We start from the raw sequence: 24,567 nt of genomic DNA, 5'->3' as shown, positions 1-24,567 counted from the left end.
TTCAGTCTGAACCTCGTGCGTAATTTTGCGTAAAGATCAAAGTAACCAAAAGGCACAGAGAGAGTTTCTTTGGAAGGGACACTCTGATTCAAAAATCATGAAGCACTTCACATTATTTGTTTTTTTGTCCGGGATAATACTATTTAGATAATACATAGAAACAATATATACATTATGAGTGCAATATCCCTTTCAATTATGTATTTATTACAGAAAACGCTGGAGGCAAGAACCATCTTTTCAACCACATCAACTTAACGAGACATCACGAGGTCAACCGGAATGTTTCTAAAACCACAAAACTGTAAATTCAGTGATGATCCGACAGTTTATGTAAATCATCGCGACGTGTAGCCAGCGACACCGGTCTTTTTTATCCGAGTAATTGGTTTCCACCTAAGACACTGGGACCATTATTCTAAATGAATGGATTCATTTAGGAGCAGTTAACCTCCCGCGGAGAGTACACTTCCTCAACAGATTAGCCCCAACTTTAAACCGGCGTATTCCTCCTCTATGCATGATACGTCAGGGAGGAAATATATCCCACAAGAACAACATCCCTGCTCAATAAGCATCCCGGTTTCTCACAGGCTGGAATGAGTTTATTTGTGCCTTTATTGCCAGACGTGGGGACAATGGGCTTGAACGAAATCTACAATCGGGTTCACACCTTGTTAACGCCGCCATTAGTCTCCCTTTACATTCGCTGATTGGCGATTTACATTTGCGACTAAACAGCATGTTTACTGCCTGTTTGCCGAGGCTTCGGGGGCACTCCGGAGCGAATGGGGAGCATTTGATATAAAAAGTCGCGCTCCCAGCAGCCTGCAGTCACTCGTACTCCAAGTTGCCGTCCGGTTGTGTGGTCCGAGGACACCGAGGGATCGCGACGGATCCACCACCTCCACACACCCCCCTCACGGGTTTTGCATTTTTTTTTTTTTAGACATGACGCTTTTGGCCTTCGCCCTCGCCGCCGTGGCGTGCGTCGCCGCGGCGCGGCCTCCGCTCGGCCTCCTGGAGAACCATTTCACCGCCGAGACGGAGTCCGAGGAAGTGCGCTCGGCCGCCATCAAGAGACTTTTGGAGGTTTTTGGGATGGAGGACCCCCCCGCTGTCCATGGACACAAACAGGCCCCTCAGTACATGCTCGATTTGTACAACACGGTCGCGGACGTCGACGGTGTCACCAAAGACCCGTATCTGCTGGAGGGGAATACTGTGCGCAGTTTCTTTGACAAACGTAAGATATTGATTTGCGTCTGGTGCTGCCGCTGGATACTGCACCCAATGAAGGTGTTATCGTGGTCTCTAATGATATCCATTTGAATTGCAGTGCACAGTGAACAGGTGGAGTTCAGGTTCAACTTGTCCTCGGTCGCTAGATCTGAGAAGGTTCTCACTGCAGAGCTCCATCTCTTCAAGCTGCGACCTCAGTCAACGCTGACCTTCAACAGACACCATTTCTGCCAGGTACGTGCCATTTTCATGAGGACGTGGGTGCAATTTATCCACTGTGAAAATATCTCTCTCTTAAACCTCACTGTAATCTCCTGTGTCTCACTCAGGTCAGTATTTATCAACTGCTGGACACCAGCAGGAACAACAAAACTCAGGGCAGGAAGCTGCTGTCTTCTCGACTCATCCCGGTCCACTCCACTGGTTGGGAAGTCTTCACCATCACACAAGCAGTGAGTAAGCACTACCTTATGTATGTGCAATCGGAACTCGACTTTTGGGAATCGCGTGTTGCCTTGAGTTGACCACAACGACGTGAACTTCTTCTTGAAGGTGCGATCTTGGATGGTGGATGAAGACAGCAACCTGGGGCTCCACGTGGTGGTCCGGACCCTGGGAGGCAGCGCGATGGACATGAAAATGATCCGCTTCGCCTCGGGACGCACCCACCACCAGAGCAAACAGCCCATGTTGGTCCTCTTCACTGACGATGGCCGCCGCGCCACCACTCTGGAGAGCTTAGGTGAGATTTAACATGATACATATATTATTGGACCGAACTGGTCATGGCCACCGTGAGGTGATGTCAAAATGCAGTGTTTTCTAACAAAATCCTCTTCTTTTGCTCTACAGACCCAAATGACACCGCAGCCACAGACACTTCCAGCCTGCCCCAAACCCCAATGTCAGGTCCGTCCTCCCGCACGGCCCGCTCCCTGGACTACGCCGAGGAGGAAACGGCGTCTCTGCCCTGTCAGCGCCAGCCCCTCTACGTGGACTTCGAGGAGATCGGCTGGTCGGGGTGGATCGTGTCTCCGCGGGGCTACAATGCGTACCACTGCAAGGGCTCCTGCCCCTTTCCCCTGGGTCAGAACATGAGGCCGACCAACCACGCCACCGTCCAGTCCATCATCAACGCTCTGAAGCTGATCAAGGGCATCGAGACGCCGTGCTGCGTGCCCGACAAGCTCTTCTCCATCAACCTGCTGTACTTCGACGACGACGAGAACGTGGTGCTGAAGCAGTACAACGACATGGTGGCTGGAAGCTGCGGCTGCCACTGACATCGACTCCTCACTGCTGTCGGGGCGGCACCGATATTTATGAAAAAATACAATGTAAATATGGCTCTCGTGCACGAACAGCCAAACGCGCTTTCAATGAGTAATGAGCAAAGTCCCATACGTGGCGTTGTAATATATGTACATATCTATAAATTATAATATATGCCAGTGATGGAAGGGATATCCTGTAAAAGTTGTGAATGTGTATATCTTATTTTTTTTTGTTGTGAATTGTTACAGTCACAATAAATTATGTTTAAAAAAAAGGATTCATTTATTTGCAAAGAAAATGCTCTTTCAAAATCATGACATTATTTCAGGTGTAATTGATTATTTCAGGTGATGCAGTATTTGCACAAAAAATGGTCCGTTGGAGGAATGCTTGAGTACAGGCAGTGAAGCAGTAGATTGACTGATCCACAGTCTGCACAGCTCCCACTTCACCAGCAGAGGAGGCTGAGGCACAAACAGGAGATCTCCCTGGCCTGATGAGAATGAAGAATAGTGTCAGTGCTGTGCATAAAAAGGACTTCAAGAAACCTTCTATGATGCTGAATTGGGGTGTACCTTCACAATCGCTTCATTTCCTCTGGCAGGCCAGACTAAATGGCCTGGAATGTACTGTAGCTTGTAGAAATCGCCATCTTCCCTCACCGGCTTATGTCAGCCATAGAGGCGCCGGTGTTATATTGATTCTTTCACAAACAGATAACGGTTCCTACGGTTTGGCCAATCTTACTTTTCCTATTGGAATTGAACTACGAAATTATACTGCAGAGTGCACCGTGTTAAAGAAATGTGAGCGTTTTTTTACATGAAACCTTTCTTTGTGTAACTGAAATTACTTGGAAGATCTCTCTTTCTACTCAGCTCTCATGCAACAATTCTATAGTGCCAAAAGGTTTAAAGCTAAATTATTCTTATTATACCCGTTGTATCATTTTTACTATCTGGAATCATAGGATTTTTATCAATACTATTTTAGTTCTCTTATGGTTCTAATTTCAAAGTATACCTTGAATCTACCTCTGGGTATGACACATAATAAATGTAACATATATAAGTGTGGGGCAATGGGAAAATACATGTAATTGTCATGTAGTATATGTTGTGCTTTTTGTAATGATAAATACAGAAAGAAAATGTAATAGTTCCCCAAGTCATACTCATTGAAATTTTTCATTTTGAAAGTTTTAGGTCAGATATGTAATAACTGAAAGTAATAATGCACCGCTATTGGATGAATCTCTAATAATGGAGTTCTCAGCGGAAACAAAACTCATCACCCATCTAAAGGTCTTTTGGCCCACTCCAAAGGCCTGTCTCTAAAGACCGTAACCCGAGCTGTTGCCGAGGCGTTGGCCATAGAGTGGCACTAAAGGGGGGTTGATACCACTTGGCATGATGCTGGACGACAGCCCATATTCATTGTCAAAGGGTCTGCTATTCACAAAGGAGAAAACGATGAAATGCTCCCATTATAATGGGGACCAAAGGGCCCACGTGGCTGTCCGTCACCTGATCTCCTCTTTGGCTCTGGCTTCCTTTTGTTCCAGTATTTCATATCTGAAATATACACACACCCTAAAAGAAAAAGCCCTGGATGCAGCAGCAGCAGCAGCAGCAGCGATGGACCTGAGGCTCAGCGTTTGCGTGCTCAGACATGGGGAATAAACAGACCATCTTTACCGCTGAGCAGCTAGACGCCTATCAGGTTGGTGTTAATCCTCCTCCTTTCTGAATGAGACGATTAGCCTCAATCACTTTAAAAAAAAGGTGCTTCTCTTATCAATACGGGCCTACCGGCATCTGCAAAGTAGCTTGTCTTCATTTTCCTGTCAGTGATATGCAGACGGGGAATAGCATATTTAAAATGTTATTTGTTTAACAGATATATCTCAATGTAAAACCAGTGCTGGAATTTAACTGCAGACCTTTACTGCATATGAGCCTTATTGTGAGGCCATTAGTATTGTAAATGTTTTTCATTTGACGCTACTTTATACCTCTAGATTTTATAGGGAAATTTACATTCTCACATTTACTACAAGAGGACCCTTTGTTTTTTGCAATAACTTGACTTTTCTGCCATAATCTGATTTTATTTGCAGGACTGTACATATTTCACCAGAAAAGAAATCCTCAGGTGAGCCAATCATTTCACAAATATCACAAGGGTGCCTCGTCTTATAATAGCCACAGGCTAAAATTTGGTTAGTTCTGCGTAATACTATTCTGTAGTAACTCTAAACTCCAGGAAGCCTGTCCCTCTGTGGGACCATTGAGATCAGAACTTTCAGAACGTCACACCACTGAAACCTTTTTTTTCCAGTGTTGACCGCGACGTGGAGGAATAGAGACAGCATGAGATTTTTTTTTTTTTTAAATCTAAACTTCTCTTAGAAACCATTTCACCCTGTAAAATACACAACTATATAATCTAGAAGACATTTTGGAGTTTAATACTGAAAGTAAAAGTTTTTCAAACCTTCCCTAGACTGTTCGACCGGTATCGGGATTTGGCACCGCAGCTTGTTCCCCTTGACTACACCAGCCAGCCAGATGTGAAGTTACCATATGAGCTGATTGGCAGCATGCCAGAGCTGAAGGTAGACCCCGCTGGTCCACGCACCAACCTGCAGAACCCCGCTCTCTCTCCCTGTGTTCCCAATCCATAATTAATGGCCAGCTAATCGACAGAATTCTTTGAAACATTATATGTTACCCGACCCCTTTAAACTTGAAGGACGCCGGTGAGTCCCTCAGGGCACACTTGTTGGAAAACGGGTAAATTATATGCCTCTTTGCACAAGGACAGCAAGGTAAACAAGCAAGGTGTGTTAACAAGCTGATCTCTGACAGAAACTTTCCCCTTGCGTTTGTTCCTTGCTCCAAATTTTTAGAGCTTAATGCAAACCAAAAAGATATGAGAATTCAAAAAAAAAAAAAAAAAAAATGAACATGAGACGTGAATTGAACAAAAACACACGGAGCAAAAGGAGAGCCATCGAATGGAAGAAGTAACAGTTGATAGTTGTGTATGGATCCATCAACCCCGTTGGAAGGACTTGTGTCCCCCTCTGTGCAGGACAACCCGTTTCGCCAGAGGATCGCTGAGGTTTTCTCTGAGGACGGAGAAGGAAACATGACGCTGGACGACTTCTTGGACATGTTTTCAGTTCTCAGTGAGATGGCGCCGCGCGACCTCAAGGCTTACTACGCTTTCAAAATTTATGGTAAATGTGAAAATCATTAAAAAAAAAACATTTTTTCCCCCCACTGCACTTTTTCATCTAAAATCCTTATGTAGAAAATAGTTGTAGTGGTAACTCCTCATTTCCTTCTTTCTGCCTATAAGCAGGTAACAAATAAAAAAGCTTAGAGCAAACAATTCATCTGATCCCTTATATACATTTGAACCATGAAGCCGGTTGAATAACAGTTGATGTTTTTATGTCATATATTCTAGTAGGGTACAAGCATGTGAAAAGGGATCCCAGTGAAGGGTTTTGGAGCTGTAAGCATGATGGACGGTGCATGGAATGTCATGAAAGATTAAGCAGCCCGTCACAGAGGCAGAGAGCTTGTCAAAGGACAGTTTGTCCCCGGCACTAGTGTCCCCACCCTCTAATTAACAAACGCTGACGGATGATGAAGTTACGTTCACATCGTCGTCAGCCAAGGAAATTAAGAGCATGGTTTTATACGCCTAAAATTCCCCAGAAAGGACTGACTGAACACGTTTATGTTCAGTCAGTGCCTTGACTTCAAATCAAGATATTTATTTAACATGATAAAATTCCAGTTTCTACCTTAACCATAAAACTACGGGAAAGACAAAGAGTCTATGCAAAACATTAGCTGCATGTCTATGTGATTGTATCGATTCTTCTGATTATTACATTGTTTGCTTTAGTGTCAGAAATGACTGGCAAAGCCCAATTAGCACAAAACCCCAAAGATACTCAGTAAAATATAACTGAATACAAAGAAAGTCATCAGGCATTTCACACCTTTTTCGTCTTCTGTTAGATTTCAACAACGACGACTTCATCTGCCAGTCGGACCTGGTGAAGACACTGAACAAACTGACCCGCAACGAGCTGACGGAGGACGAGGTGCGGATGGTGTGCGAGAAGGTCATCGACGAGGCCGACCTGGACAACGACGGACGTCTGTCCCTGGAGGACTTCCAGCACATGATTGTCCGCGCTCCAGACTTCCTCAGGTGGGCCAACGATAAACTAATGTTCTCATTTAATGGGCATTGACCCACTTTGCCAAAACGCACATCTGCTTTCAACACTAATAAGGACATCAATCTATTGTTATTTCTGTTCACAGCACCTTCCACATAAGGATATAAAGAAATGAAGCGACCATGTGCATTTCTTTATCTCAATGTCACATCACCCGGTAAACAACCAGCTCATCTCGGCAATAACTACATTTCTTTTCTTCAAATTGGAAAAATGTTCTGATCTTCATCGGAGGATCTGACATTGACGTTTAGCATGCAGAGTAAATACTTTGAGAACCGTCTTGTCTTTAACGGGGGCATCGCTGTAAAAACACATTGGATATACATGATCGCAGCTACAGAAAAATAAGACCGGTCATGGTGGGACTGCAGCAGGTTGGTATCCTCACAAGGAGGTAGAAGCCAACTAATCAAGACGTGGCTCATTGGTTATGACCATCAACAGTCGATTTGTGTTTTGTATGGAAAGGGGTTCAGTTACGCCGGACTAGAAAAGACACATGCCAGAATATTCCAGTGGCTCATAGAGGGCCAATAAAAGGAGCCATTGTGGTCAACTGACAGTGTCCTCTGACAGCCAGCCAATAAAGACAGTGAGGAGAGGTAAAGCAACTTTTATAATTTTATTAAATCAAAAGTACACATATCTACAAATTGTAGATACATTTTCATATGGGTTTAGAAAGTACAGTACAATTTAAGTAGATCTCTTTTTCTCAATGTGATATTTACAATGTCTTTTTCACTTCTTTTTTTTTTCCAAAATGTATTTTATTATTCTCCCTGTGTACTTCACAATCGATGGAATGAAAATATGGCTGTAAAAAGGGATATACAGTAAAATATTAAAGGATATGATTTTAAAAAAAGAAAAGAAAATCTGAGTATCATTTCAGCTGAACTTTATGCCATTTGAGTTCCACAAAAGGTCTTCTCTCTATGTTGTCTACGACTTTAAGCTACAGTATCACTCAAACGAGACAAAAGCATTAATTACCACATTTAAACGTCCACTCTTCCTACTTAATCTTCGGCCATGCCTAATTCCGCCGGCATTGTTGTAGCAATGCCATTTCTACAAAATCCTGCGTTTGACTCAGTGAGTGACCCAAAGAGAACAAAAAGCCCACACAGTCAACTGTACGGGTCTACAAGTACATCTGAAAATGACATCACACAAAGATGCACAGGTCCAAGATTCACAATGCATAGCTCACCTATGACAGTACTGAGTACTAGCGGTTAAGACAAATGGCCATGGTAGTCATGAGGTCCCCAAATCATTAGAACAAAAAAGTGCAGGCAAGCAAAAAGCAAAACTTCCCTCAATAATGTGCTAATGAGGAGCAGTGGAAACAGATGATACTCAACATCAATGTTAAATACAGGGTACATGTTCACTAATACAGACCTGGAGGCGATCATTGAACTGTTGCAGGTCAATGATGCAAAAGTCATTCTGGTAACCCATAGATGTGCATATAGGAGATTGGTTTTCACACTTGTTACAAATGAAGGAAGGGTTAATGAGGGGCAGTGGAAACAGATGAGACTCAACATCAATGTTAAATACAGGGTACATGTTCACTAATTCAGACGTGGAGGCGATCATTGAACTGTTGCAGGTCAAAGATGCAAAAGTCATTCTGGTAACCCATAGTGCACACTGTGCCTCTGGTGCCACCTAGCTGTTAAAACAGGAAGGCCACAACCAAACAACACGGGCACAAGAGGAAGTGTACAATAATACTAAAGCGCCATCGTTCACATAAGTCAAGAAACCATCACTTTAAACTATAATGTTGGATTAAACATCGGATTTGTTTGTTTTTTATAAATATATATTGGTACACTAGGGTAATGTTGTTCAGTGAACTAATACCAGGACAGTGGGTCACTAGTAGTGAAATAGGGTGAGAGATCAATTTATAAGTAAATGTAATTTTAAAAAAAGAATAGTCCCATTATACATGACGTTTTTTAACTAAATAATTGTATTGTATTGCAAATCTATCACTTGGCACAGACTACATACAAAACACGGGTTATTGTTAAAGTGCAAGGAGAGCTGCATGAATAGCAGAAGGGTTTTTCAGTAGGGCAACTTCAAAAGGGTTTTAATTGTTGATGAAAAAACCAGAGACATCATTTAGCTCAACTAAGAATGAGAGCTGCAACAAAACCGTCAAGTCAAAGGCAAAACTAACATTTGCTAGCTCCAGCTACTTAAAATTTAAAAATATATATATAATAACAGGTAGGAATAAAGAATTCAGCCCAATTAAATTACAAATTTGGGGACAATTGTTTATATTGTACTGTGTGCATACCCTATTATTTTAGAAATTGTGAACTTGCATATGGGCCACAATGCAGTGTCAGTATATATTGTACAATGTACAATACTTTTCAGCAGCCAACTACACCAGAGAAAACAGAAGCAAGACTACGTCACATCAATGTTCTTTGAGAGAACTCTGAATTGTATTTTTAGGTTTTGTGTTGCTCAATTTCCTTCCAGCACCTGAAAGCTATGGCAGGAATGATAAAATTAATTGAAGATGTTTTTAGTCACATCTCATGATTGTCAAGGACTACTTGAAATCTCATACGCAGGACTCCAATGGAAAACCTTTGAATCCAATTCCCTGTCTGCCCAATAAGTCATATGATTCACAGCCTCGAAAGTGAAAGCATGTGGAGCGGATTCATTAGGAAGCCTATCAGTCTCTGGTTTTACCACTTAGAAATCGAGCAGGCTCTAGTAAAAATAGTTCTTAATATCATATATGTATTTTCAAGCCCAAAACAATGAGATTAATCTTCTTGGATAGCCGGGTTGTGCTTCCGGGTGCGTGAAATATGAGTGCGTAAATTTAAAAAAAATAAAAAATAGAGACTAACATCATAAGTAAGCGCCCGTCTTTTGTGTGAAACATCTGTGAAGAACATCTGGATAATGCTCCTAGTGGAGTCCTCTACCAATAAATCACCCTGACATATGAAGACAACAGACCTCCTTAAAAGAGATGCACCACTGGAAGCTTTCAGAAGAGGAAGCGGGGAGGGGAAATCCTTTGCTTATTTGGAATAGAACGGCTTGTGTGGACGGGAAGAAAGAAGTAAGGGGAAGGAAGTGCTATGAGGAAGCACAGTCCATTTATGTCCAGCCAGCTAGCAGCCAGTATCGGTACCTTGGTACCTTGGTCCTCAGAGAAGGCTACAGCGGAAGAAGCTGGTCTTTTTCTGAGGCTCTGAGATCTTGACTCCGTGACTGCTCCCCTGCGGCATGTTGCCCTCCTGCGAAATTACAAATAAAACCTGTCAATAAGGTCATGTAGAACTACTGGATCAGTAGCTGCGCTCAAATGGTTCAGCAACGTCGTCATTAATCCTAAAAGTACTTTTCAACAACCAGAGGCCTGCTGCAATTGATGGTTAAAGCTTTGTTTTAAACAATATAATATTGTATTATTACGTTGTGGCAAACCAGGGGGAGGAACAAAGCACTTGGGGCGGAGCCCCAAGCTCCGGTTGGGGGAGGTGATAAGGGGGATTTATTATCCTGTGCAGGTGCTCCAGCCACTGGGAACGTGGCACTGGTCACACCTGCGGCCTATCTGGTAATCAGAGCAGACCCTAGATAAGGAGAGGAGAAGAGACCGGACGGGAGCAGACGTCGGAGAGGAGGTAACCCTCAGGACTCACCGCTCTACTCTACTCTGCTCCTAACGGGACACGGAAGCGGGCGCCACGTAGGAGGAGACGCCACATATTTCAGTTTGGAAGCCGGTTGGAAGAGCCGTAGTTTTTGACCTTTGTTATTAAAAGGACCCTTTTTGTTTGCATTTGCTGTCTGAGTTTCTTATTTTACGCCCGAATCTGGCCTCACTCCCCCTGGGTTACCACAACGTGTATACTGTTTTCCAATTGCAAAGGAGTAAGTTGTATAGTCAAACTGTGCTTACCAATTTTGTGTCCATTTTTGATTTGATGTCTCTGGCAAGTGTTAAAAATGCCTGTAAACCCCAAAAAATACACATGTTGACACATTGACATAGGATCTCGTAAGCATAGTACAACTCAAAAAAGAATAGCTACTTACATTTTCCACATTGATGTTGGCCTTTGCACTGGTCTCCATGAACTTTATTCCATACTCCAACGCGAGCTGAAAAAAAATGTGACATTTGACCAAGTCTGTTGACATGTCTTAATATCTAATGCTAATCTAATAACGCAATGTTATGATTGATTATCCAATATAACCCCTTGGAAATGTATTATATTAACTTAAAACAGGCTTCTCACATTCTCGCCCCTGTCTTTGGACACCTGTCGCTTGTCGTTGATGTCGCACTTGTTACCAAGGACCATCTTCTCAACATCTGATGATGCATGCTGGATCAAGAGAATAAACATTCATAAAAACAAAATTCTACATGGAGCCATTTGAATATTTGAAAAAGTAGTGAGCAAAAGAAATAGGAATACATTTGAGCCATTAAATACCTCTTCAATGTTCCTAATCCAGTTCTTGATATTCTCAAAAGACTTCTCGTTGGTGATGTCGTAGACAAGCATTATGCCCTGTAAAAAAAAAAAAAGGAGACAATAATGGAGGTCAAGATCTGTTCATGTTAGGGTGGATTGCATGTGTATATATTATGTATAAAAATAACACATAGACGCTCACCATTGCTCCTCTGTAATAGGCTGTTGTGATTGTTCGGAAGCGCTCCTGACCCGCCGTATCCCTAAAAATCACCAGAATTAACACGTTTCACTTAGACATCAACAAGGGTATCATTTATCAGAAAGAACAGGGAACATTTTGAAACATCGCACATTGGTAGAATATTGGCTAACGTAAAAGATTGGGATCAGATTGACATTTAAAGGAAAGAAAGTCTGTAATAGATTCTGCTAAAATATCCATAAAGAACATGCACATTCAATTCTATAAAAATTAAAACAGACTTCATGGCCAATAACTATGATAATTTTGATTGTGATTTGATTGATAATGAGCTGTATGCACTATACTTTTCTGTAAGGATACTTAACGTAGCTTTAGGTAAGCTAACGTTAGGTGTTTGTCATCCATTCTTCATTAGCCAAATATTGGCCACACACTGCTAGCATGTCAAACGTTCTGAGTTAACTTACAAGAATTAACGTTATATTTATTATCAACTTACCATATCTGTAACTTTATCTTCTTGCCGTCAAGCTCTATCGTCCTAATCTTGAAATCAATGCCTGAAGGGGATAGAAAAGGATCGGGCATAACGTTAACTTGCTAGCTTAGTTAAGCTAAAGCTACCTGTCAAACGTTAACGTAACGTTAGTCGACGCAACTGGGACAAAAAATGACACTTTTGGACAAAGAAAAACGGCAGCTCGGCTTCTTCGTTTCATACGGCAGTGTTATGTGCATTTATCAACAGTAGAGCTGGTATAATGTTTATATTAACCAGCTATGGCGTGTTAAACATACGGTTTCCGGTGTCTCACCAGAATGTAGACGGCACCAAATGGCTAACGCTAGGACTAACGTTAACTGTTAAAACTTGGCTAACCGTTAGCTTGCTGGAAGGGGAGCCACCCGGCATCAATTTGAAAATAAGGCACACACGTTGGTCCATATACAATAGACTTCTTCAAAACACACGAGTAACAGGGTTTCCTTTTTACTTCGTTTATCTCGTATTAATGGAGTTAATGATATGTATGACATAACAGGTTAGTGATAGTGAGAAACTAATGTTACTTCAAACCTAAACGTAGCATAACCAGCAGTCCAGTAAGTAGACCGAGCCATTGACACAGATCTTTGGCGTATCGCAAACATACAGATATTACAGTTCAACGTCACGTCACCAAAGCCGTACCTATAGTTGAGATAAACGTCGAGTTGAAGGCGTCTTCCGAAAACCTGAAGAGTACACATGTTTTCCCGACACCAGAGTCGCCGATTAACAGTAATTTAAACAAATAGTCGTATGTCTTCGCCATACTTGATATTATTGCGGAAATCCCGCCCGGCGGAACAGCGACCTGGAGGTGGGGATATTACGCCCCCTGATGGCTCGGAATTCACCAGCTGTTTATACTGAACTGGGACCAGTAGGCGTTCACTCAGGTTTTCTAACTCTAGTTTCCATTACCCAAGTGTCTGCTAAATTATACGTTCGAGGCCCTTGTTCACACTGCACATCAGTGACCTAAATGCTATTATTTTTACTGCGCTACTTTAGTAATCTACAATTACATATTGTGAAATGGGCCGCTTTAGACACGTAGGGTCTATTCTTCATGTCTTGTGTTCCATTCATAATAGTCCTTTATGTGCACTTAATTTAGAGTGCACCACCACATTATATTGTGGAATTGTATTAAGAAGATGAGTTCAGTTTTATTCATTAATAACTTTGAGCTTGTGTAAAAAAAAAAAAAAAATCATGTGTTGAAGCTTGCGTGAAAAATGTTGAAATCAGTGACGGTTATGGGGCCAAAGGGCCTGCAGCTCTTCTACATCTCCAGTTTTCCGTTTGTAGAATCCGGTTTTAAACAGCACGAAGTAAACACTGCATGTAAGCACACGTAAACTGAAGCGTTGAAATTAGCTGAAGGACTCACAAACACACAAGCGGAACTTGTACAAAGTCAGAATAACACAAAACTCGCTTAATCAGTTTAATTTGTGCTCAGTTCATTCTACAACACAATTTCCAGCACCAACACTAATTAGCAAATGGACCCAAAACCGTTTTTAAAAATAGGAAAACAAAAAAGAACCATAAATATATAAAAGGGGTACGTTTGTTTTAATATCAAAGATTACGAGAGGAATTTACTGAGAATGGATGGCATGTAGAAAACAGTTTGCAAAACAAATGTTTGCTTTTTTTATTTGCTTGATGTTCTTCTTTTACAAGCTATTCAGCTCCTGCAGTGTTTGGTCCAGGACTTGATGCATTCCAACGTTTTGCTCTTTTTCTTTCGATAGGTTCTCTGCAACAAAAAGCACATTATAAAGTACAACGCTTCATCAGTGAACATATTAACTGATCCTATAAGAACAATGAGTGATCTATTAATATATGGTTACAGCAGAAATACTACATTGTACAATACTATTGTATTTTGGCAGAACTCAAATGACAAGACAGAATAAAGGAGATAAATATCTTTATTGAGCTTAAGAGTAATGCAAAAGGAGCCAGGGGCAGTGTGACAGCAAAGGGAGAAGAAGGAAAAAAAAAGACAAAGTGCTTCCAAGCGGCTGAGGGGAGAGAAAGGGAAAGTGGAAATATCCCAAACTACTCGCAAGGTTTACAAGGTGTTCATATCATTGAGGGACTGATCCAGCTCCTCACTGATCGCCTTGTATTTGAGCTTCTGAGTGTACAGTTCGTCTGCAGGTAGGAAGGGCAGAGAGAGAGAGAGAGCGCAGGTGGAGGAGAATCCGAAGAGAAGGCAGAAATGTGCAGACCATGATAGAAAAACGGGAAGAAAGAAATCAAAGATTAAGGATAAGAAACATGAGAATGTTAAAGCTTGGAACAAAAGGTTGAGTGAGGAAACAGTGGATCACTGAAGGATGAAAAAGAAAAAAGCAATCAAATGAAGTGTACCTTCCAGGTCATCTATGGTCTTTTCCAGCTTAGCCACAGACCTCTCCGCAAATTCTGCACGGGTTTCCGCCTTTTAAAAGATAACACGCGTGTTAACCATTGCGACACCGCATAAACCAGAGAATATAGTCCAGTAAGCATGAAGTTACCTCCTTGAGTCTGTCATTCAGGACTTTAATCTCCTCCTCATATTTGTCTTCTTTCGAAGAGTACTATCGAGACAGAGATTTAATAGATGACAAAAAGGATCTTATGGCCAAAACAATAAATATTGAAATGTTACTACATGGGACTACATACTACTGTGCGCAATATCCTTATTGTTAATATCATATAGTTATGGTTAAAACGCACTTATTGTAAGTTGCTTTGATTAAAGAGTCAGATAAAGGACATGTAGTATACACGTGGGATGACATTTGCCTCATTTCAGATCAAGTCAGATTAGCCTTTTACAGTTTTGAAGTTCATTCAGCGAGGATATGCATATGTTCATGTCAGCTGCGGATAACACTTAATCAGCCTTATAAAATGTGATACTACAGCTGACTGGTCGTCCTTGGCCCCGCGGTTGTGAAGTTGTTTTAATAAAAAGAACTAAAATGCACTCTCACCTTATCGGACTGCGCCTCTAGCGACTTGAGGTTGTTGGTGACGTTCTTCAGCTCTTCTTCCAGGTCAGCACACTTGCTGCATGAATAGTAGAAATGATGTGTTTTTTTTTGTAGATATGTGCAACCATGACTTATACCGGCTGAATGACATCAGTGAACATTTGCGCAACTTCTTCAATCTGTGCTTACAGTTCTGAAATTTCGGCCCTCTCTTCTGCCCTCTCCAGCTCACCCTCGAGGATCACCAGTTTACGGGCAACCTGGTATCGGAAAAGATGTCAAACCACAGTTAAGCAAAGCCATAACTCGGCTGAAACTGGGATCTTCCGGGTCGTACCTCCTCGTATTTGCGGTCCGCCTCCTCTGCAATGTGTTTCGCTTCTTTCAGCTGCATCTCCTGGATCTCCATCTTCTCCTCATCTTTCATTGCTCTGTTCTCAATCACCTTCATGCCCCTGAAGATCAGAAACAGAAAATCTTCAGTTAAAAACACATAAACCCCACAGATTGACTTGCATTAATCCTCCCAAACGTATGAAAACACAGGCAGGCGTCATGAGGTGATCATTTTCCAATATCTCACTCGATGGCATGTCTCAAATGAGTGGGACCAATACATCATGGATGACTCACCTTTCACTCTCATCTGCAGCCTTCTCAGCCTCCTCCAGTTTCTGCAGGGCTGTGGCCAGTCGCTCCTGAGCGCGGTCCAACTCCTCCTCCACCAGCTGGATCCTGCGGTTCAAAGATGCCACATCGCCCTCTGCCTATAGCAACACACACACACACATGAAGAATGAGGGTCAGAGGTCAGCAAGGAAACAAGCTGCTCCCACAAGAGGAAGGATACTGTTGAGGACGGCCAGCCCTATGGGTCCCATTGTCTCAGGACTATTTCAGTCAAACGACCTGAATATCAGAAACGGTATGTGATAGTTGTTCAATCGTGCACAAGTCTTCTTTGGAACCGATTGAAACACTTTGTGGGTTTGCTTTTCACACGTTCCGACCGATTTCTTCCATGAAAATCAAATTTAATTTGCAACAACCCCTGTGAGTGGACTTTGCAGCTTGACCAGGCCCTTTGAAAACTGCTGAAGCAGGAAGTCACTAGAGAGGCAGTTGTTTTTAACCCCGTCCTATCTGGAGCGGCACAGCTGGTCGGACTGTCACTGCAATGTTAACTCATTCATGTTCAGGGGGACAGATCGCTTCTTCAGGGTCTGTTTCCGGTAAGAATAATACTACAGATACCACCACCACCACCACCCCCCCCCCAGGCTCCCTCTTCCTGTTCATAAGGCTGCAGACGGATAATAGTCCGCTCTTCAAACGTAATGTCAAATGCTACTGAGAGCAAAACATACCACACGGCCAGCAGAGCAAAGAATTTACTGGAAAAACCAACCACAATGAGCGTTTTTGACCTCCATTTAAACCAGCTTTTTTAGAACGGTCCAAGAATGCCACACCTTAACAATCAAAGCAGCAGGACTGAGCCGGAGCTGGAGGTGTCTCACGGGATCTGGGGCGGGTTTCAACTTAGATAACGCGGCCGAACTAAACTACGGCCTCCCTGGAGGAACGTCGCTCGCCGCGAAGTTCCACAAAACCCAGCAACACGACCACGTCGGCACGCTCGCGAGGTTACATCAGACGAGTCGCAGGGCAAAGCCGGGCCATCCCCACGGGAGCGTCGGCATCGCCGCCCTTGCGGTCCGAGCCCGACGGTCTGCGGTGGAACTTCTCCACCATCCGCCGCGGGCCCGCCAGAAGCCGATGGCGGAGCAGGAGACGCGCTACAATGTGGCTGAAAGGAAAAGCGCCGCTCAAGTTAAAAAGGGGGGAATTGTCTCACTTTGTCGCGCAGTTCCCGTTCGGTGTCCAGGTCCCTTTGTACCGCCTGTTCCCGGTCCTCCGCCTCATCAACTTGTAGCTGGAGGCTTTGGATTTTCTTCCTGACCACCTCCATGACCTCGGTTACTTGAGTTTTCTCAACGAAGGAAAGGTGTTGAAAAAGAAACGAGCCTTTGGTGATGTTGGTCGAGATCGACTGGCTGGGACCCTAAAAGTTATTGATATGCGGCTGCGGGGAAAAAAGTTTTTTTTTTTTAATCTCGGGCAGGAAGTCAGGGACGTGCAGGGCTGGGATGAGGGGAGAGAGAGAGAGAGAGAGAAAAAAAAGGGGCTGGGAGTTTTCAGGAAATTTATGGCGAGTTCCTCCAATCCAGTGCAGAAGCCCGTCTAAGATGACGTCACGGGATATGGGAGGGGAAGGCGTGCGTGAAGTTAGTGCGCGTGTTTGTCTATCGTGGACTTATATGGCAAATGTAAGGTGTAAACGGTCCTATCAGAGGGAGGAGCGAAAAGAGACGAAGAAAGGAAGGTGCAGATGAATCATATCCAGTGGGAATCATGACGCACTGGTACGATTGTTGCTGTGCGCGTGCGTGTGTGCGCGTGAGTGTGTGTGTGTGTGAGAAAGAGACATATCCAAAGATTAACTTTAAAAGGGGGGGGATGAACCTCCCTCTATGCGGGTTGTTGACCTGCAGCAGTTTCGGAATGTACTTTGATGTGTTTGCAGGCGCGACATGAAGCCATCAGGTGGCGACACATTGCTCCTCTTCTTCCTCACTGTTCAGCGCACGACCCGGATTTTTTTTGAATTTTCAATAGAGGCTCGTTGTGTGGGTGTCTGGTGGGTCAGCTGAGACGAACATAAATAGCATTCTTTGCTGTCTGACCTTTGACCTCGGGGGTCCCTGGCTTCATTATTTTAAATCCACGGTGGGGCCTAATTCTATTTCACGCCGTGTATTCAAATCCATTTTGGAGTAAATGTTTCATTAAAATTGTACATGTTTAATTGTTTATGAATTGTATTCCCTTTTAGATAAAATAGCTTTTAAAATGTCTTTTAAAAGTGGACAAAATATCTACAAAAGACCTCAAGTAGGGCTTCAATAAAAAGTGGTTAAAAAGTGTGAGAATGTTTTTTCATTCATTTCTGCCGTTCTATGGATCTTCCCTAAAAATGTGAAAAACGAGATGATACAAGAAGGTAATCAATATGCATTACTTTTAAAACCACATTGGAAAAGTATTTCGGGTGTAATATCAATAATATTGAAAACCATTGCGTAAAGCAAACAAGTCTGTTCATCACCATATTGTTGTTTGTTGTAAATCTCTTCTTCAGACACTTCTAGAAAAAGAGACAAATCATGCAAAATAGATGATCTTTGAAGGCAAATGACTACTCCCCGTTGTTGCAGATAAGGTATGTGCTGCCAAGGCAAGACAAAGGAGAGTGTAATAACTCCGCCCCAAGAAAGGCCCGAGCATTGATTTCCTAAGACGCTGCCGTATGGAGTTCTGTTTGCTTAGGCGGCATTCCTGGGATTCCTGGTCGGCTACAGGCTGTACAAGTTATGTCTGTGCTTGCGAAAAGTCTCTCACAGACCTCACAAGGACACCAACAACTCTGTTAAAACCACAGAGGCCAAGGGAGCCGAGGACTTGGTTACAACCAGACAACTTTTAAAGCAGCTTTTGATTATTGCACAACCCGAGCGTCACTCCGCTGCTCGTTTTGTCAGCAATCAAACTATTAGGGCGAGTCCAGGCACGGCCTCTTTTGGGAGCGTAAGCAGTGGAGTCACTCAGACGGAGAGTGTAATTCATTCAATGACTTTGAATACATTTTAATGGAATAGAACATCGGTCTGTAAATTCAGAACGTGCCTCTTTTAGTGGTCTTTTATTCTCAAGGAGTGGTAATCGATATTTTTCAAAAGTGAAACTCAGTGGATTGTGGTGTCCCACTGCAATGTGGATAATGTGTTTGAGATGCCGCCGTTGCGGATAACTTACATCTGCGGCCTTCTTCTCCGACAGCTCCAGTTTCTCCTGAGCGTCCCTCAGGGCCTCCGAGTACTTGTCGAGCTCATCCTCGGTTCCCTTCAGCTTCTTCTGCAGAGCGAGCAGCTCATCCTCCAGCTGAAGGAAGGCAAAGGTGGCAGCGAGTCAGAAAGGATTCAGCAAAACCAAACCAAACGACTCTGAATAAAACACTGATTTGTCAAATCCAATTTGCTTTGATTACAGGGAGGGAATGTTAATTTGTGGTATTTTCAGAGTAAAACCACTTAAATAACCTGTTTAACCCCCAGAACATACCCTCCAACATACCCCCAAGCAGGTGTAATGTTTTCAAAATTAACCATATTAGTTTAATATATAGCATGCTAACTAATGAATTAGTAAACAACAAGTGCAGTTTAGGCTGAAGTTGTATTTGATCATAAACTAAAGGACTGGTCAAATTAGCATTTTGGCCTGAAGCCCTGGATTAAAAGTCAGAGAACTACCAATATCACCAGTGTTCATTCTTTGAGGAGCATGAACATCTGAACATGGTTTAATCCATCCTGTTGGATGTTTAAATATTTTGTGCCGGACCAAAGTCCTTTAATTACTGCTGGAGAGTGTGATGTGCGTTGGGATTGTGTATTGCTTTTAGGCCGTCCGTCAGCGTCACTGCCCTCTAATGTTTCTGCCTTCGACCAAGAATAGCAAAGAAAGCATCTCTTGCACTTCTTGAATCAGTGCCATCCACACAAAGCTGAAGAACTGGGCATAGACTAGGAATGCTTGCTGGGGGTCCATGTGTGCAGTGGCGTTGACAACTGTCAGTCCGCAAGTGGGATTAGGGCATTAGAGACTAGAGAGAGGAACCATTTTTTTTCTCCAACTCCCTAGTCTCCAGCATTCCTCTAGGACAGCCACTAAGATAACACAACATCTCCCTGGGCAATATTCTGGTAGCGATGCCCCTGACTCACTGTGGATACTCGCCTGCCCACCAAGAGACGAGACTCAGGGGCTCAGTGTCAGCTGATCTCTGTAATTCAGCATTTGGTGCCTTGGGAAATACTTGACATTTTAAATGGAGTCTGCCTAAGAGGTTTGGCATTTATTTATACCTTTGTTTAAGACCAGACCTTAAAAAAAGACAATGTCTTAATATTGTGTTTTCATAATAATCTAAAATACAGTTGGTTTATCAAAGATTTAAAGGGACTGAAAATACGAGAAATCATTTCAATACACATTAACCTGTTTTTAACTCGGTGATAATAAGGTTTATAGATTCTTACCTTTTTAAAAGGCGCTGTAAAGTTGGCAATGTAGTTCAAATCCATACCAAAACATTACCTTTTTTTTATCTTGATATTTCATGACATTGGAAATGTACACAAAATGTTCCAGTCAATATTACACTATTATGGAGTACATCACAAAAAAATCTTCATTAACTAATTCAACAAAGTTTCATCACAGTTTGCTTGGATTAAACAATCATTAGAAGTTTACCCATATTGTTGCAGTAGCTCAATTAAGCAATCTTAGGAATATGAAAGTCAATATATCGTGAAATCTCATTGTTCTCCATCTAACTATAATAGTGCTCTGTCAGACCGTCCCCTCCATCAGCCTCGTCTCACCAGCTTGCATTTATCCTCCGCCGCCTTCTTGTCGGACTCGCTCTGTTCTGCCCTGTCGATGGCGTTCTCCTTGTCCAACTTCAGCATCTGCATCTTCTTCTTGATGGCCTCCATGGTGACAGTTGAGTCTCGGGGTCTCGCAGGTTTCGGAGGAAATACTTTATTTTATTGCTCCAGGCGATGGGTGTTGCAGATGTTACAGAGAGGAAGCCGCCTCACACGAGCCCGCACGAGGTTGACGGGAAACGGCAGATGCAGAGAGGAGGAGAGAGACGGAGGGAGCTCAGAGCGAGAGGGGCAGAGAGGAGGATGCAAACTGAGAGTTGACTGGAGGTTCGGAGACTGCCCCAGTCTCCAGTGACAGCCCTTTCCCCACTGTTTACCCCTTCCGCCACTCCCCGCGTTGGCTGCTCTAGAACCGTGCCCCCTCCGCCCCCCCTCCCCCTCACATTAACATCACTTCTTGGAGGCTCTTTGGAGGTCCAACATGGTGCACATCTCCTTATTTGGACCACGGCCCTTATGTGTTGAACAGGACCGGAGAGAAACAGCAGATCAGAAGAAGGAGAATGATCCAGAACTCAGGCATCCAGTGGACATTGTTCACATTAGTAACTGGAGTTGCCCGCCCCCCCCCACACACGCACACACTTTGGACTGCATATCTATATTCCTGGGCTTTTACTTAGGAATGTTCAAATTGATTTTAATAGCAGAGTTGGTTAGGAAGGACGTTCATTCTTTCAGGACTTCCATTCTACCGCAGCATGAACAAAAGAGCTTTTGGAAAATGATCTCGCCGAAGAGAAAGCTGTCTGCACGTGATCTACAGCAGGCAGCTGGAGCGTTCCAGTCGAGCTACAAGTCGACTGCAATTAAGAACCTCTCAATTATGATATGTCCGAAGGACCTGTATTTAGAGCCGTCTTCTGTTGTTTGTGAGGCACACAACATGACTTCTTGACTGGAGGATAACTTGTGTTACTGAGATCTGGTCATTTCATTTACTGCACTTAAGCTAAATAGTGTAAGTGCAGTAAATTGATTTATTTTTAGATTCAAATAATAGAAAACAGAATTAAGAAAAAATAATTTGAAGTAGATATTGATTATTATTATTATTTTTGATTCATCTTGGTGCATACAGTGTTCATTTTGAGATGGCTGTAGTGAGTGGGAGCTGAATAGTTCTGTGTGTGTGTGTGTGTGTGTGTGCGCTGATGACATCAGCCCTAATGGACCTGTCCGCTTGCTTTCAACTCTTCTGTGCCAGTTGCCCAGGCTAAAAATAACAATTACAAGGAAACTCAAAGAACAGCGAGGCTTTAAGGGACATCCGAAGATGAACTTGGACACATGCATCTCATGATGTACAATGTATATCACCTTATTGGATCTCATTCCGTATACAGAAGAGCTTTTCGGATGTTTTGAGAAGCATATTGCTGCCGTCTATGTGAGAAAAGCTTTCTTCTGTTTAAGTTACATTGATCCTAGAAACGCCGTAAATTATATAAGAAATGCTTTGTTGCAAAGCTGTGTTTTATTAAAAGTTGTCATTTTGGAGATTTGTGATGGCTTCCACAGGGTAGTCATAACATATCAGATGGGATCATTTGTTGTGAGGTCAAAACCAGCTGTACGACAGATAGCGCATCCAAAGAAATGTCAATGATTGTGTGTTATATAGTGTTTAAGTGAAATCTGCCAAATTGACATCCAAGCTTTTGATCCAAAAATATGTGATCCGTGGTATAGACAGAGACTGCTGTAATTCTTTACCTTTTTGGTATTGAACCCTACGGAACGGTGAAAGTTGAATAACTCTACAATCGTGGGTTTAACACAAGTGTGTCTTACTTGGTGTGTTAGAAAGTTGTCTGCACACAATGTAATAATAACAGAATGCTCAGATACAGCCCTGAGATTCCTTTGTAACAGGTATTTATTTTGGAGGTGTTTCGGTAATGTTTTCTTTTAATAGAATTCTTTTTGGGTTATATAGTGAGCAGCAGGTTTGGAGTCAAACCAGGGGAGGAGAACACAGAGAGAAATAGAGACGCAGTGCATTCAGATGCAGAGTGAGAGAAATCAGAACCCTCCCACAGGAAACCAAGCTGAACTCCTCTTCTCCTTGTATGGTAAAATCTCCCCCAAAAGCCACAGGATTGCCTTGGGAGCAGAGTCAAAGTCCTGCTAAGTATAAATCCCAAAGCCATGGGAACGATGGAACAGATTACAGTGTATATGAACGCTACCATGACGAATTTAAACCGGTACAGTTTTAGGAGCCATGAGTGCGTGATGTCATGCAAACGATACGTGGACACTGACACAACAATTCTGGGTTTAATCGTTGCCACTGATCAATTTAACGTACCGAAAACACATTTATTTCAGTGATCAGTCCGTTGGCGACGAGGATCAACCACCAACACTCAGAAACTTTGCTGTGGCAACACCTGCAAATGTGACTTCATCAAGTATGTCACACCTGAGTGATGCACTGACTCATTGTGTACCGAGGCAGGCCCATTCTGCAACAATAGTAAAACACGTCCGCTCTGCGGCTTCTGTACAAACACGTCTTTATACGCAGCTTACATCGAGTGATCCCTCCTACCTACAACCCCAAACACAACCACCGTGTGTAGTGCATGCAAGTAGCTGAGGGAAGTGGCAATCTGTTATATTTGGCTCGGTAACTCAGTCCATTTGTATCTGTGACTTCTGACAATGTCTAGACTGCATCTCACAGCCAAGGGACCAGAGATCTGTCACATTAATGAGGCGCAGTTGTCTCGCATAAGCCCAGCGCTGAAAGGTTTTGCACCAAGAGAGTAGGAAATAAAAAAAAAAACAGAAGGAAGCCATTACTACTGACGTTTTTTCAGTTGCTTCTGTTTCATAAAATGTCATAGTTTCACTTCTAGAACTACCAAGCTGTAGTTACACGTCATCTCTTCACTATCTGTTCACATCTCGGTCTCTATTGGAAACAGAGGTGAAAACTACTGGCTTTGGGAGCAGGCTTTTAAAAACGGTATCATTTTAATATTAAATGTAAAAGACTGCCTGTCTGTGAAATGATCAAGTTTATTAACTTCCAGTATGAACTTAATATACCGGAATCCTTTCAGCACTTATGACAGTAAAGACTCGCACAAGCTCAGAGAAGTTGAACAAAAAGTTCAATTGAAATGAAAAATACATAACGAGTGGCTCGTTATGCAAGATGGCCACAAGTAGGTGAACATGCTCTTCAATGTACTTTTGTGTTGTTGTTGAATACATTAAATTGGTTTTCATATTATTTCACAATAAATAAGGATACAAAAAGCAGAAAAAAACTGATATACAGATAAACACAGAGAAAGAAACATGATGATCATGATGACCCTGTAATGATAGTTACATTTCTTCATCGACAATTACGTGCTGAGACACTCTCAATGGGGTGCATTAAGTTTTTTTTCCCCAAAATGTCTGTTTCTAGCACTTGGTCGCAAACGTCAGAATTTCCATAGGCAGGCAGCCATTGATTATTAGATGATACTGACTTTTCAATTGAAAAGCTCTAAGAGCTGATTTTAGTAGTTTCATTTCATCAGAAAAGAGACCAAAAGTTGTGTAGTGCAGATCAACTGTTCATCCAGTAGAGGGAACTAGGTCTTTAAAAAAAAAGAGAGAAGCAGTTCTGTGTAACATAACTCACAAACATGCAAACTTCAAAGATTAAAGAGTATGCTTACGTGGAGGAGATGCCAACTCTACAACTCTGTATTTACAGTGGTCTTTGTCAAATGTAATTTTATTATTATTTTTTTAAATATTTTTGGTGCATTATGCTCAAATAGATAAATATACCATTTCACCATTTAAAGCCTCCACATAATATCTGAAAGTGTTTTATTACACATTTTAAAACAAAAGGCAATGTATGGACATTCCATATTGTTCTATATACCAATCCATTCCATATCAATATAAATGGCACAAGACAGCTGTGCTGTTGAT

At 42.5% G+C, this 24,567-nt stretch overlaps 4 protein-coding genes across 8 annotated transcripts; 2 read left to right on the top strand and 2 right to left on the bottom strand.

Annotated features, from left to right (window-relative positions):
* Window positions 1-951: 951 nt before the first annotated feature.
* admp (anti-dorsalizing morphogenic protein) lies at window positions 952-2,525 on the top strand. The gene is made up of 5 exons (XM_037459205.2): window positions 952-1,246; window positions 1,340-1,476; window positions 1,572-1,694; window positions 1,795-1,984; window positions 2,095-2,525. Exons 1-5 carry the CDS (start codon window positions 952-954, stop codon window positions 2,523-2,525), a joined length of 1,176 nt encoding a protein of 391 aa, XP_037315102.2.
* Window positions 2,526-4,188: 1,663 nt separating this feature from the next.
* cib3 (calcium and integrin binding family member 3) lies at window positions 4,189-6,891 on the top strand. 2 transcript variants are annotated; one of them, XM_037458762.2, is made up of 6 exons: window positions 4,189-4,239; window positions 4,637-4,671; window positions 5,023-5,134; window positions 5,614-5,761; window positions 6,558-6,753; window positions 6,870-6,891. In XM_037458762.2, the coding sequence occupies exons 1-6, from the start codon at window positions 4,189-4,191 to the stop codon at window positions 6,889-6,891; spliced, it is 564 nt and encodes a 187-aa protein (XP_037314659.2). The 2 variants fall into 2 exon arrangements, with proteins under 2 accessions (XP_037314659.2, XP_037314661.1); XM_037458764.2 differs by lacking the exons at window positions 4,637-4,671; window positions 5,023-5,134.
* Window positions 6,892-7,395: 504 nt separating this feature from the next.
* On the bottom strand, window positions 7,396-12,851 carry LOC119209418 (ras-related protein Rab-8A). The gene is made up of 8 exons (XM_037458761.2): window positions 12,681-12,851; window positions 11,988-12,048; window positions 11,483-11,543; window positions 11,299-11,376; window positions 11,098-11,187; window positions 10,892-10,957; window positions 10,755-10,805; window positions 7,396-10,086 (listed from the first exon to the last, which is right to left on the bottom strand). Exons 1-8 carry the CDS (start codon window positions 12,802-12,804, stop codon window positions 9,997-9,999), a joined length of 621 nt encoding a protein of 206 aa, XP_037314658.2. The 5' UTR covers window positions 12,805-12,851; the 3' UTR covers window positions 7,396-9,996.
* A 620-nt stretch (window positions 12,852-13,471) lies between these two features.
* Window positions 13,472-20,909, bottom strand: LOC119209675 (tropomyosin alpha-1 chain-like). 4 transcript variants are annotated; one of them, XM_037459145.2, is made up of 9 exons: window positions 20,551-20,901; window positions 18,917-19,042; window positions 15,674-15,807; window positions 15,378-15,495; window positions 15,230-15,300; window positions 15,041-15,116; window positions 14,576-14,638; window positions 14,427-14,496; window positions 13,472-13,803 (listed from the first exon to the last, which is right to left on the bottom strand). In XM_037459145.2, exons 1-9 carry the CDS (start codon window positions 20,662-20,664, stop codon window positions 13,721-13,723), a joined length of 855 nt encoding a protein of 284 aa, XP_037315042.1. In that variant the 5' UTR covers window positions 20,665-20,901; the 3' UTR covers window positions 13,472-13,720. The 4 variants fall into 4 exon arrangements, with proteins under 4 accessions (XP_037315042.1, XP_037315043.2, XP_037315044.1 ...); XM_037459147.2 differs by lacking the exon at window positions 13,472-13,803 and adding an exon at window positions 14,003-14,207 and having other exon boundaries at window positions 20,551-20,909; XM_037459146.2 differs by lacking the exons at window positions 18,917-19,042; window positions 20,551-20,901 and adding an exon at window positions 16,899-17,206.
* Window positions 20,910-24,567: the final 3,658 nt, after the last annotated feature.

The sequence above is a fragment of the Pungitius pungitius genome, chromosome 15 (assembly GCF_949316345.1).
Source record: "Pungitius pungitius chromosome 15, fPunPun2.1, whole genome shotgun sequence".
Taxonomy (NCBI): Eukaryota; Metazoa; Chordata; class Actinopteri; order Perciformes; family Gasterosteidae; genus Pungitius; species Pungitius pungitius.
The sequence above is the reverse complement of the archived record's forward strand: the minus strand, read 5'-3'. Positions and strand labels throughout refer to the sequence as shown.

Excerpts from the sequence above, each read along its gene's own strand:
- admp (XM_037459205.2), top strand. The coding sequence starts at position 952 with ATGACGCTTTTGGCCTTCGCCCTCGCCGCCGTGGCGTGCGTCGCCGCG. Across the intron at positions 1,695-1,794 it reads TCTTCACCATCACACAAGCA|GTGCGATCTTGGATGGTGGA; the intron begins GTGAGTAAGCAC and ends TTCTTCTTGAAG. Across the intron at positions 1,985-2,094 it reads CACCACTCTGGAGAGCTTAG|ACCCAAATGACACCGCAGCC; the intron begins GTGAGATTTAAC and ends TTTGCTCTACAG.
- cib3 (XM_037458762.2), top strand. The coding sequence starts at position 4,189 with ATGGGGAATAAACAGACCATCTTTACCGCTGAGCAGCTAGACGCCTAT. Across the intron at positions 4,240-4,636 it reads AGCAGCTAGACGCCTATCAG|GACTGTACATATTTCACCAG; the intron begins GTTGGTGTTAAT and ends TTTTATTTGCAG. Across the intron at positions 4,672-5,022 it reads ACCAGAAAAGAAATCCTCAG|ACTGTTCGACCGGTATCGGG; the intron begins GTGAGCCAATCA and ends AACCTTCCCTAG.
- LOC119209418 (XM_037458761.2), bottom strand. The coding sequence starts at position 12,804 with ATGGCGAAGACATACGACTATTTGTTTAAATTACTGTTAATCGGCGAC. Across the intron at positions 12,049-12,680 it reads GACGTTTATCTCAACTATAG|GCATTGATTTCAAGATTAGG; the intron begins GTACGGCTTTGG and ends TATCCCCTTCAG. Across the intron at positions 11,188-11,298 it reads GGATTAGGAACATTGAAGAG|CATGCATCATCAGATGTTGA; the intron begins GTATTTAATGGC and ends CTCTTGATCCAG.
- LOC119209675 (XM_037459147.2), bottom strand. The coding sequence starts at position 20,664 with ATGGAGGCCATCAAGAAGAAGATGCAGATGCTGAAGTTGGACAAGGAG. Across the intron at positions 14,639-15,040 it reads TAGAGGCGCAGTCCGATAAG|TACTCTTCGAAAGAAGACAA; the intron begins GTGAGAGTGCAT and ends CTGTCTCGATAG. Across the intron at positions 14,497-14,575 it reads TGAATGACAGACTCAAGGAG|GCGGAAACCCGTGCAGAATT; the intron begins GTAACTTCATGC and ends ATCTTTTAAAAG.